This window comes from Pan troglodytes, chromosome 3 (assembly GCF_028858775.2).
Source record: "Pan troglodytes isolate AG18354 chromosome 3, NHGRI_mPanTro3-v2.0_pri, whole genome shotgun sequence".
Taxonomy (NCBI): domain Eukaryota; kingdom Metazoa; phylum Chordata; class Mammalia; order Primates; family Hominidae; genus Pan; species Pan troglodytes.
Genome location: NC_072401.2, coordinates 106,909,482 through 106,922,364, shown reverse-complemented (window position 1 = coordinate 106,922,364; position 12,883 = coordinate 106,909,482). Strand labels below are relative to the sequence as shown.

At 38.7% G+C, this 12,883-nt stretch overlaps 1 protein-coding gene across 3 annotated transcripts in view; it reads left to right on the top strand.

Moving 5' to 3' along the window:
* Positions 1–12,883, top strand: part of PPA2 (inorganic pyrophosphatase 2) — a 104,330-nt gene that overhangs the window by 8,970 nt on the left and 82,477 nt on the right. For all 3 annotated transcript variants that reach the window (XR_010156330.1, XM_517378.8, XM_001170451.7), the window contains exons 2-3: positions 8,457–8,521; positions 11,537–11,581. Coding sequence is in view for 2 of the 3 variants with exons in the window: in XM_517378.8 (XP_517378.2) it covers positions 8,457–8,521; positions 11,537–11,581 (110 nt within the window). In the remaining variant the exon portion in view is untranslated. The remainder of the gene's footprint in view (positions 1–8,456; positions 8,522–11,536; positions 11,582–12,883) is intronic.

Sequence of the window (12,883 nt, the reverse complement as noted above, 5' to 3'; positions counted from 1 at the left end):
AAAAATACAGATATTCATTTCTCCCTCCTTGAGATTTTGATTCACTAGATGTGGGATGGTGGTTCAGGGATCTGCATTTTAATGAGCATTCCAGGTTTTTCTTATCTAAGAGAAATTTTTGATATATATAATAGGAAATGCATAGAAAATTCAGTATGATTACAGAACATTCTATCAGCCTTGATATGAAAAAATAAATATGCAGAAGACAAAAATTAGAAGAATGAGGAAAGGGAGGTAAAAGTCAGGTTATTGATGTTAAGAAATACTGTATATTTGTATTAGTTTGTTTTCACGCAGCTGATAAAGACATACCTGAGACTGGGTGATTTACAAAAGAAAGAGGTTTATTGGACTTACAGTTCCACATGGCTGGGGAGGCCTCACAATCATGGCAGAAGGTGAAGGGCATGTATCATATGGTGGCAGACAAGAGAGCTAGTACAGGGAAACTCCCCCTTATATAATCATCAGATCTCATGAGATTTACTCACTGTCACAAGAACAAGACTTGCCCCCATGATTCAATTATCTCCCACCAGGATTCCTCCCACAACATGTGGGAATTCAAGATGAGATTTGGGTGGGGACACAGCCAAACCATATCATTCTGCCCCTGGCCCCTCTCAAATCTCATGTCCTCACATTTCAAAACCAACATGCCTTCCCAACAGTCCCCCAAAGTCTTAACTCATTTCAACATTAACTCAGAAGTCCACAGTCCACAGTCTCATCTGAGACAAGGCAAGTCCCTTCTACCTATGAGCCTGTAAAATCAAAAGCAAGTTAGTTACTTCCTAGATACAATGGGGGCACAGGTATTGGGTAAATAAAACATTCCAAATGGGAGAAATTGGCCAAAACAAAGGGGCTACAGGCCCCATACAAGTCCAGAATCCAGCAGAGCAGTCAAATATTAAAGCTCCAAATGATCTCCTTTGATTCCATGTGTCTCACACCCAGGTCACGCCGATGCAAGAGGTGGGTTCCTGTGGTCTTGGGCAGCTCCGCCCCTGTGGCTTTGCAGGGTATAGTCCCCCTCCTTGCTGCTTTCATGGGCTGGATTGAATGTCTGCGGCTTTTCTGGGTGCATGGTGGAAGCTATTGGTGGATCTACCATTTTGGGGTCTGGAGGACAGTGGCCCTCTTCTCACAGCTCCACTAGGCAGTGCCCCAATAAAGACTCTGTATGGGGGCCCCGACCTCATATTTCCCTTCCACAGTGCTCTAGCAGAGGTTCTCCATGAGGGCCCTGCCACTGCAGCAAACTTTTGCCTGGGCATCCAGGTGTTTTCATGCACCTTCTGAAATTAGGCAGAGGTCCCAAACCTCAATTCTTGACTTCCGTGCACCCGCAGGCTCAACATCACTTGGAAGCTGCCAAGGCTTGGGGCTTCCACCCGCTGAAGCAAAAACCCAAGCTGTACCTTGGCCCCTTTTAGCCATGGCTGGACCACCTGGGACGCAAGGCACCAACTCCCTAGGCTGCACACAGCAGAGGGACCCTGAGCCCAGCGAAACCACCTTTTCCTACTAGGCCTCAGGGCCTGTGATGGGAAGGGCTGCCGTGAAGGCCTCTGACATGCGCTAGAGACATTTTCATCACTGTCTTGGGGATGAACATTTGGCTTCTTGTTACTTATGCAAATTTCTGCAGCTGGCTTGAATTTCTTCTCAAAAAATGGGATTTTCTTTTCTCTCACATTGTCAGGCCACAAATTTTCCAAACTTTTATGCTCTGAATGCTTTTAACAGCACCCAAGTCACCTATTGAATGCTTTGCTTCTTAGAAATTTCTTCCTCCACTAGATACCCTAAATCATCTCTCTCAAGTTCAAAGTTCCACAGATCTCTAGGGCAGGGGCATAATGCCGCCAGTCTCTTCGCTAAAACTGTCAAGAATCACCTTTGCTCCAGTTCCCAACGGTTTCCTCATCTCCATCTGAGACCACATCAGCCTGGATTTCATTGTCCATATCATTATCAACATTTGGGTCAAAGCCACTTAACAAGTCGCTCGGGAGTTCCAGACTTTCCCACGTTTTCCTGTCTTCTTCAGAGCCCTCCAAACTGTTCCAAACTCTGCCTGTTATCCAGTTCCAAAGTTGCTTCCACGTTTTCAGTTATCTTTTCAGCAGCACCGCACTCTACTGGTACCAATTTACTGTATTAGTTTATTTTCATGCTGCTGATAAAGGCATACCCAAGACTGTGGAATTTACAAATGAAACAGGTTTATTGGATTTACAGTTTTACATGGGTAGGGAGGCCTCACTATCATGGCAGAAGGTGAAAGGCACGTCTCATATGGTGGCAGACAAGAGAAGAGAGCTTGTGCAGGAACACTACCCCTTCTGTAATCATCAGATCTCGTGAGACTTACTATCATGAGAACAGCACAGGAAAGACTTACCCCTATGATTCAGTTACCTCCCACTGAGTCCCACCCACAACACGTGGGAATTCAAGATGAGATTTGGGTGGGGACACAGCCAAACCATATCAATATATTTGGTGGAATAAAAAGGTGTATTAACATTAGCCAATTAAGAACTTATGTAGAATAGATTGAACTAAACTATCTCTCAGAATTGGAATCAGTAGGTAATTTCTACAGTTGATAAACAAAAACTACTAAATATGCTATTTAGAAAGATGAAGGTAACCACTAGGCCTAATACAAAGAGTTGAAAATGGGTTGCTCTCAGGAGTGGAACTAGACTGGGGAGAGGTAGAAACTATTATTTTTTCAGTCATGGACCTGCATTGCTTTGGCTTAACAACAGCAAAATAGATGTTTTAAAAAGCAAATTGGCAATAGCTTGTTTTCAACTGTTAAGAAACAAGCAGCCTGAGCTTCAGATAAGAAAGTTCTAACCTAAGATGTATCACTGATGTATTCTGTGGTTCTGAGGAAGGGCTGTCTGATGTGTGCTTCAGTTCTACCACTTTTTTTTTTTTTAACCTAGTGCTAGATAAGTTCTACTGTCTTTAAAAATAACGGCATGTGTTGCCACAGCGCTTGTTCCATGTACCATATCCCTCTGTCTGTAGCGCATATGTACCATATAGATTATCTCATTCATTTTGTAGAGGATCAGGATAGATACTACATATCTTTAAATCCACCTTTAGAGAATTTTAATACCCTTTAAATGGAACATAATAGCATATCAACATGATTGGCCCTGGAAAACTTTTAATGAGTTCTTATCCTTTTGCACTTTAGGGAAATGTTTAGTTTTCTAACAGTGCTGAGAGGATGCCTTTGTGTTTAAACTTACTAGGTGATGATGATGATGACAGTGATGTAACGTGTCTTGTCTTAGCTATGGGCGTGGATCACTGTCTAGCACTTGTCTATTCCAAAATCTAGTACAATTCCTTTTCATGTGAAACACTCTGTAAATACATATTGCTTAATGCAAGAAACTATTGAGAAAATTAAGCTTCAGAGAAATTGAGTGACTGTTGAGAAATAAACTAAAATTCTGAGCCCCTCAGTTGACTGAATGGGTCTCCTTTTGGCCAAGGGAACCCTAGAGAAACCTTGAAAACTGAGTTCTTGGCCACGACTGGAATGGGGAGGTCAACTATGCCTGCTTATACCCTTTCCCTCACTAACTGCCATTAAGTTTTCTTCCCTAAGGGCTAAATAGAAACCAGCCCTCTCAAAAGACTCCACAGATGCTGATACCAACCGAAAGTCTGACTGCTGCCCCTCCCTTTTGTGGTTTCCACAAAACAACTGACCAGCATTCCCTCCTGATAAGACTGGTTCTGGCGAATCTATGGAGAATGTGCAGTGAGGGTTTTCATGTTTTCCACTTCACCTTTCGACATCAGAGAGCTGAAAACTCCACCCTCAGATCATGCTAACACCACCGTTTTTTGAACATGGGTCCCGTGGAGAAGCATGAAGCTCAACTGAGCATGCTTGCAGGTTGCAGCCCTTTATGAGAAATAAAGCTCTGCTTTCCAAATTTATGAACCTCATCATTCTTCAGTTGCCATTTTTATGAAGCTGAGTAACTAGAAGTCAGGTTTTTGGCCTTTCTAGTCATTGCTCCTGTGCAAATTTATAGATATATTGCCCATTAAAGCATTATTATCTGAGATCTAAGGCCATATTTGTTTTCTAGAAATAGTTATATTTTTACTCTTTTTCTTCACTATTACATTTTTATTTATTAATACTATTTCATGAAATAGCTTCTAGTAGGTATGGTTATGTAAGTCAGTAAATACAGACCATTCACTCGTTTGTAATCTTTTTACCTTCCAAATGACAATTAGAAAACTATATATATATATATATATATATATATATATATATATATATGATCTTATATCTTAATAAGTATTGGGTTTGTCCACAGTTAACAAGAGCATTGGATCTTTGGGGAAATTTAACACCAAATCAGTGTCCTAGATTTATTTACTCTTAATTACAAAGGCAGCCTGGCTTTTCTGTCAAGTTTCTTTTACCCCCATGATAACAAACTTCCCTTGTTTGTGTAACTTCCTGGATTCTTAGAGCTGAAATTATTGTTCATTTCTATCACAATGATAGGTCCCAAATGAACGTTGAAGTAATCTGTTAAAGGATTGTATTTTTTTTCTTTTCAGAATTCTACCTTTTTTACTTTAGTGACTTGAAGAGAGGACAATCACAGATTGATGATTGTTCTTGGAATAAGAGCTTCCATTTATACATTACAGTTGTCCCTCTGTATTTGCAGGGGATTGGTTCCAGAACCCCTTGGATACCAAAATTTGCAGATGTTCCAGTCCCTGATGTAAAATGGCGTAGTATTTACATATGACCTATGCACTCCTCCTATTTTTTTTTCCCTTATGGGTGGGGGAGGGTGGAAAGAAACCAAGAGAAAGGAACCCTCTTGTCTACTTTTAATCCTCTTTGAATTACTTACAATATCTGATGCCTTGTAATGCTATGTAAATAGTTGTTATACTGTATTGTTTTATTTGTATTATGTTTATTGTTGCATTTTTATTTTTTAAAGATTTGCAGAATATTTTCGATCTGTGATTGTTTGAATCTGCAGATGCAGAGGGCTTACTGTGTATGTCTTCTTAACCTCCTCCTAGTTGTCTTTCAGCTCCATATTTACTTATTTTTAAAATTACCTACAGTAAAATTTACTTTTTTTGTGGACACTTCTGAGTTTTGACAGAACATAGATTTGTGTAAACAGCATCACAAAGTACAGCACAGGTCTGTCCCTCCCCAAAAAATTTTTTGTGGCCCCCTTTAGGGTCAACCCTACTCTCTTACCATCAGCCCCTGGCAACCAACCAATGATCTGCACTTTATCCTATATTTTGCCTTTTCCAGTATGTTATGTAAATGGAACTGAGTTGAGCTTCTTTCACTTGATACAGTGTATTTAGATGCATCCATTTTATTGTGTGTATCAATAGTGCATTCCTTTTTATTGTGGAATAATTAATAAACATTGATTAAAAGACCACTATATGAGTGTAACATAGTTTTTCTCCATTTACCAGTTGTACATTTGTGTTGTTTACAGTTTTTGGTGATTCCGAATAAAGCTGCTGTAAACATAGAGATTTTTGGGTGAACATGTTTTTATTTCTCAGTTAAATACTTAGTGGGATTTCTGGGTCACATGCTAATTGTATGTTTAACTTTACAAGAAACAGCCAAACTGTTTTCCAGAGCAAGTGCACCATTTTCATTTCCCATCACCATATTTTATTTTAATCGAAAACATGTAAATGTGGCCCACTTTAGTATCTATTACTTTTAGAAAAGTAAATAATCATGTAAAAAGTTGGTAATTTTGTTTTTTGTGTTCTTGTGTTACTCATAGATAGCTTTGAAAATCGGGCAGAGAATTTGAAATCTGATGTAATATATGAAAGAGAAGTTTTTTTTAAGTGCATCCCTTTACTGATGAAAAGAGCTTTATAGACCATAGCCAAAGTTTTATGTACTTGCCATTTGTGTGCTCTTTCTCATTTTTATCCCTACATTGTGCACACATCCTTCAGGAATTACCTTGTTGCTAGGGTGGGGAAATAAAAATTATGTTAACAGTTTAAAGGGAAAAATAAAATAGTAATAGAGACATTTATCTAACAGATATTTGCTCAGCAAGTATATATTGGATGCCTATTAAGTGCTAGGTACTTTCCCAGATGCTAGAGATCCAGTAGAAAGCATAACAGAACAAACAAAAATGAACAACTACAAAAACTCCAGAACTTAATTCTAGTGATAAGTGCTAAGGTAAAGCACAAAGCATGGTAGGGGGAAATAAAATATTGGTGGGAATTAACAATTTCATTGTTAAGTTACATGCCTTTTTTTTTTTTTTTTTTGAGGTGTAGTCTTGCTGTGTCACCAGGCTGGAGTGCAGTGGTGCGATTTCGGCTCACCGCAACCTCCGCCTCCGGGGTTGAAGCGATTCTCCTGCCTCAGCTTCCTGAGTAGCTGAGATTACAGGCATGCACCACCACGCCCAGCTAATTTTTGTATTTTTAGTACAGACGGGGTTTTGCCATGTTGGTCAGGTTGGTCTCAAACTCCTGACCTCAGGTGATCCTCCCGCCTCAGCCTCCCAAAATGCTGGAATTAGCGTGAGCCACCGTGCCCGGCCATGCCTCTGTTTTTGTTGGGCAGAATCCAGGGCTTATTTGTTGTTGTTGTTGTTTAATAAACTTCATTTTGGAATAATTTTAGATTGGGTTAAGCTGCAAAGTTAGTACAGGGTTCCAGCATACCCCGCACCCCAGTTTTTCCCTAATTTTATCATCTTAACATCATTTACCATTGCCATTGTACATTTTTCAAAACTAAGAAACTAACATTGGCACATGCCCTTAACTAAACTCCAGATTTTATTTGGATTTCACTAGTTTTTCCACTAATGTCATTTTTCTGTTCCAGGATCTAGTTCAGCATACCAGACTGCATTTAGTCATCATATTTCCTTACTGTCTAACAATCTGTTACGGTTTCTCAATCTTGGATTTGTTTCTTCTCTCTCATTTATTTTATCATTTGTTTGTATTAGTGTGGATTCATGTATATTTGTTTTATATTTTGTTGCTCAAATTGTTCCAGCTTTGGCCTTTGGGAACTCTTTCAGATTGGTTCACATTTCCCTTTACCATACCTCCAGTCTTCTGATTTTTGAGCACTTGGTTGCCTTCTGACCCTACAAGATGCTCCAGGCTCATCTTGGGTATTCTTTGCTCCAGCATTAGAATCAAGCCTTTCTCCAAGGAGGCCTAGTTCCTTTTATTGGAGAATGGCATTTCGAAACCAAAATCTGGGACAGGTGCAGTGGCTCACACCTGTAATCCCTATACTTCGGGAGGCCCAAAGTAGGTGGATTGCTTGAGCTCAGGAGTTCGAGACAAGCCTGGGCAACATAGCAAGACCCTGTCTGTACAAAAAACTTTAAACTTAGCTGGGTGTGGTGGTGCATGCCTGTAGTCCCAGCTACTCTGGAGGCTTGAGGTGAGAGGCTGGCTTGAGACCAGGAGATTGAGGCTGCAGTGAGCCATGATCATGCCACTGCATTCCAGACCCTGTCTCAAAAAAGAAGAAGAAAGAAACCAAGATGTGGTTGCTGGTGTGCTCATTGCTATTGGGATTTAGCCAGTCTTTGTTTTATTTTGTTAAATATTCTTGAAATCTAAATTTGAAAATTATGCCAAACAGGTAGCAGGTCAGAAGTAAAACAGCCTGATTTAGGAAATTACAAAGTGAAAATTTTGTAGGGCTCTATTAAGCTTAGCTTTTGGAAACAGATGTATTCCAGTAAAAGTGTATTGTATTTATTTACAAGGCATTGTGTTTATTTAAATATTGAAAGTATTTAAAATACACATTTTGGTATACAGCTTTTAAGGGAAGATAGTTTCTGTTATTGAAGTTTGTTTTTGTTCTAAGCTTACCTTAGTATTAGCATCCTTACCACATTGAATGGAAACAATATTTCTTTTCTTTTAATTGAATAGGAACTTTGGACTTTTCTTCCCATGGATAGTAGGTAGAAATTGGGAATACTATTGTTAGGTTTCCCCAAGGGAAATTGACATCAGTTTTAATGGAATTCACTTAGTAATGAGTTTCTTTTTCAAAAGTGATGGGTTTTTTTTAAAATATATATTTTGGGTTTTAGTCTATTGTAGATATTTTCTGCTTTGGATATTTTAAGCCACAGGGATAAGTAAATTATTTCAGCAACCCAAATATGGTTTAGCCGGTATATATTTCTTTTCAGTCCTTAGATTGTGGCAAGTTTTAAAAGTTGAATTAACTTTAAGTTGGGAGTTAAAGTTAGCTTTGAAAAAAATGGGTAAGTTTAAAAGTGGATAAGGATATTTATTATTGCTGTATAGAACAATGTGTCTATTGCTTTAATTCTGTTTTGTTTTGTTTGTTTGTGTCTTTGCAGAGAATGTAACTGGTCACTACATTTCCCCCTTTCATGATATTCCTCTGAAGGTGAACTCTAAAGAGGTATTGTTTTGACTTGTTTTGGGAATGAAAACGTGTACTGCCAGTATCACCATTAGATGCTTTTTGGAAGCACCTTGAAAGGAAAAAGTGTTGTTGGAAGTCAGGAGGACAAACAGGAGTTACTATAACAGGGTCATAAGCCTCCTATATGAATTAAAAGTTGTATGAGAATAGGATTCTTCCATGAGGAATTGGGAGAAAGGGGTGTTACTGGTCCATAAAACTTAGAATTCGGTAGGAAATAAAGATTTAAGGGTAGTAATTTAGGAAATTACCAAGAGGTTTATTTACAATAATCAGCTAACGTTTGTGGATTATTTTTTATTTGCTAGCCACTATGTGAACATGATGTTATTTAATTGTTATGAGTTGCTATTTTTCTTTCCAAGGACACTGAGGCTCAAGGCATTTTTATAGACTTGTCTAAGATCTGGTAAGTGCCAGAGCTAGTTTTGGAATTAGCTTCTGACCACAAAGCTCATGCTCTTTAACCACTCTATGAAACAGGCATTAGAGAAATAAAGCAGGGGTAAAAATGGTGGTGTTTGAATAGCTGTTCTCTTAGAACTGAAAATCACTTGACAGTTGTCAGGGTGTGAAAGATGCCAGGAGAACTGATGCTATCAAATCAAAATTGTTGGGGTGTTTCGAGATCTCTCATGATTAGTTGGTAATATGGCATATTTGTTAGTATTCATGATCATCATTAAGTCGTAGGTTATTTCCTTAAAATCCAAGTAGTGAATTACCAAATTTTTTAAGGGGGTACAACTATTAAGTAAATAACCAGGACCACATTCCATGTTGAAATTATATGTAACTCGTTAATTTGGGGTTGGGTTTTCTAGGATGTGGGGTGATCAATATAGGGGCAGAGGCCAGTGAAGAACTGAGGAGGCTACTTCAGATGCAAGGGTTGTTTGACCCTGGTGTTACCTCAGAGGCTGAATATTATGCATCATAGTGAGGTTATGGGATGTGAAGTAGGATTTGTGCTGCTTCCCAGCTCTTCAGAATAAGGAACTGGCAGTAGAATAATATCAATAATTTATCAAGTGCTTGTGGTACTTAGCCAGCACTGTGTTCCCTGCTTGATATGGTTTATCTCAATCCTTCTGGCTCTACATTTAGTACCCTTATTTTGTTAACGAGGCTAAGTACCTTGTCCATCATCACAAATCTCGTGTGTTTTGGAGGTGGGATTGGATTTAGGTGCTCTAACTCCAGAGTTTGTACGCCTCACTTGTCTTGTGTAATGCCTCCAGCTCATTACTTTTAAGTGTGCAGCTCCAGGACAATAGAAGGAAACCAGAGGCAAAAGGAACTCTATGTTACTGTGTGTGTCCGTGCGAGTGTGTGAGAGTGCGTGTGTATATGTGTTCCTGTGTTTTGTTTTGGCCACTGAACTTTCAAACCTAAATATCTCATGTCTCCCAACACCTTTCTTTGCTTTTGGCCAAAAGTGCATGCATTCACTTATTCATTAATTTATTCATTCAATCAATAGTCATTGAATGCTTATTATGAGCCAGGCACTGTTCTAGGCACTGTGGGTGTAGTAGTGAATAAGATAGGTATAGTCCACTCAGTTGGAGGAGTCAACCATAAAACAAGTCAGTCAGATAATGTTAAGTGCTATAAAAATACAACAGGGAAAGGAAAGATAAAATGTGACTGGTGGGTAGTGTTGTCAGGGGTATGCTATAGCAAAATCTGTATACCTCATCATAACAACAATAATAATAAAGCTGTATTTTTGAGAGTCGTGTAGTAGATAGAGGTGGAGGTGGAAAAGAGTAAGCTAGAAACATGTCAGTGAGAATAACATTTTGTCTAAGGAGGATGGGTTTTGGGAAATGTGAAATTAGGGATTAGGCAAAATTGATGATAGGGCCAGCAAATACAACAGGATATGCCAGTGAATTCTGGAGATATGGAAATGGGTACGCATGGTGGTTGTGTAAATAGGTTTCCCTAGATCTCAGCCAGTAATGATTAAAACTCGTGCTTTGTACTTTGGGATGTGGTATATTAAGAATAAAAATAATGGCTGGGTGCGGTGGCTTTTGCCTGTAATTCCAGCACTTCGGGAGGCCAAGGCAGGCGGATCATGAGGTCAGGAGATCAAGACCATCCTGGCTAACACGGTTGAAATCCTGTCTCTACTAAAAATACAAAAAAAAATTAGCCAGGCCTGGTGGCGGGTGCCTGTAGTCCCAGCTACTCGAGAGGCTGAGGCAGGAGAATGGCATGAACCCAGGAGGCGGAGCTTGCAGTGAGCCAAGATTGCGCCACTGCACTCCACCAGCCTGGGCGACAGAGCGAGACTCTGTCTCAAAAACGACAACAACAACAACAACAGCAAAAACAAAAATAATGTTTCAGAGCTGATTTGGAAAAATGATTTTGTTTGTTTTGTTTTCTTCATTAGTAGTCATTTTGGTGTATAAACGTTACATATGCTGGTTGAGCATTTGTGAATGGCATAATTTTTCTTCCCAACCCACCACGAAGTCAGTTTTAATTTAAAAGTGCTTGGTTTAATGGGAAAAGAAAAAAGAAAAAAAGTGCTTGGTGGAGGCCTAGTAATCACACCTTGGTAGAATTCACAGGCAGGAGGTGCAGCTGAGTACTTTCACGGCTTGTTAATCATGCTCCCTGGAGCTTCATTTCAATAATGAAATGACTGTTTTAAGCATAATCACTGGAAACTACCAGTCTTTTCTTAAAGACTGAACAGAGCCTTTGCTTACTTTATAAAAACTGGGAAAATATACTTGAAAGAGGTTTGGCTTTTCTGATCATTTATTTTATGAAACACTTTGATGCTCTATTCTGGGGATACAAATGCTCAGGGGAGAACGAAGTGGGCATTTGGTAGGTTCTCTGTTGACTCAGATTTCTGGACAGTCTTTGTGTAGAATGTCTATATAATAGTCATATTTTTATTGCTATGCAGTGCCACTGTATACTTTCATGAAATATTGCAGTCTTTCACCATCTTTTCTTTTATAGGAAAATGGCATTCCTATGAAGAAAGCACGAAATGATGAATATGAGGTATATCCAAAGGTTTTTATTTTTGTGAATCACTTTTATATTGTCTGTTAAATACCTTGATGATAGTTTGCATTTGTAAAATGATTCTAAGGTTTTTACCCCTGCAAGACTTTCATGTGCATTCCGATGTTTTTCTTTAAGGCAGCTAGGGCAGCTATTGCCATTTAACTTTTTTTATTGTGGTAAAATATTCATAACATAAGGTTTACCATTTTAACTTTTTTAAAGTACAATTTAGTGGCATTAAGTTCTTTCACATTGTTGTGGAATCCTCATCACCATCCATCTCCAGAACTTTTTCATCATCCCAAGCTGAAACTCTACACGTTGAGCAACTTCTCATTTCCTCCCTCCCCCGAGGCCCTGGGAAGCACTATTCTACTTTCTGTCTTATGAATTTGACTGTTGCAGGTATTTCATTTCCACTTCATTTTACAACGGGAAAACCTGAGAGAATTAGCACAGAAACCCAGATTTTAATAATAAGTTAATTATCCTGGTAGATGGTCTAAAGTAAATGTACTTCATTATAAATGAAATATTTCACTTTAAATTATAAGAGAGAAGATGGTTTGAGAGGCTGTTTTAGAACCCAGGAACAATAATCTTTTGGGAGTAGAGGAGAAGAAAAACACTTATACCAACTGTATGCTAAAATGAATATATTCTAAATATATATATTCTAAATGTATGCTAAAATGAATATATTCTAAATATATATATTCTAAATATATCTAAATAAATATATGTGGCTGTCAAACCTTTAATAGTTTTTGACTTAGGACCAGAACATTTGATTGATGTCTGTCATTCCATCTCCTGCTACAAGTATCCTTTTATCCCTCTGATTCTGATGCCAGGCAGCTTTTCCTGCTGCTTTCCTGTCTTCTTTTACCTTTCCAGCTTCATTTCCATTTATTCTCTACCCCAACTGAAACTTACAGCTCCAGCATTTGAATCTACTTCCAAACATACCTGTGGGGGCCTTTAAATTCCTGCAACCTTTGCCTCCTATCTGTCTTCTATTTTTCTAAACTGGTGTGATTCTTGAACCATCTACACTGGAACCCCTTAGAGTGCTTGTTAAAAATTCAGATTCCGTGCCCCGTATCCTATTTACTAAGTCAGATTCTCTGCTGGATAGGCCCTGGTTAATCTAGGTATTTGACAAGTATTCTAGGTGCATCCTAAACGTGAAGTTTGAGAACCACTGCCCTAGATGTTGAGTGAACAAGGGTTTCCAGATCCCCAGGGACTTAGTGTATTAACCTGAAACAGTTATTTCAGGTTAATGAAATACAT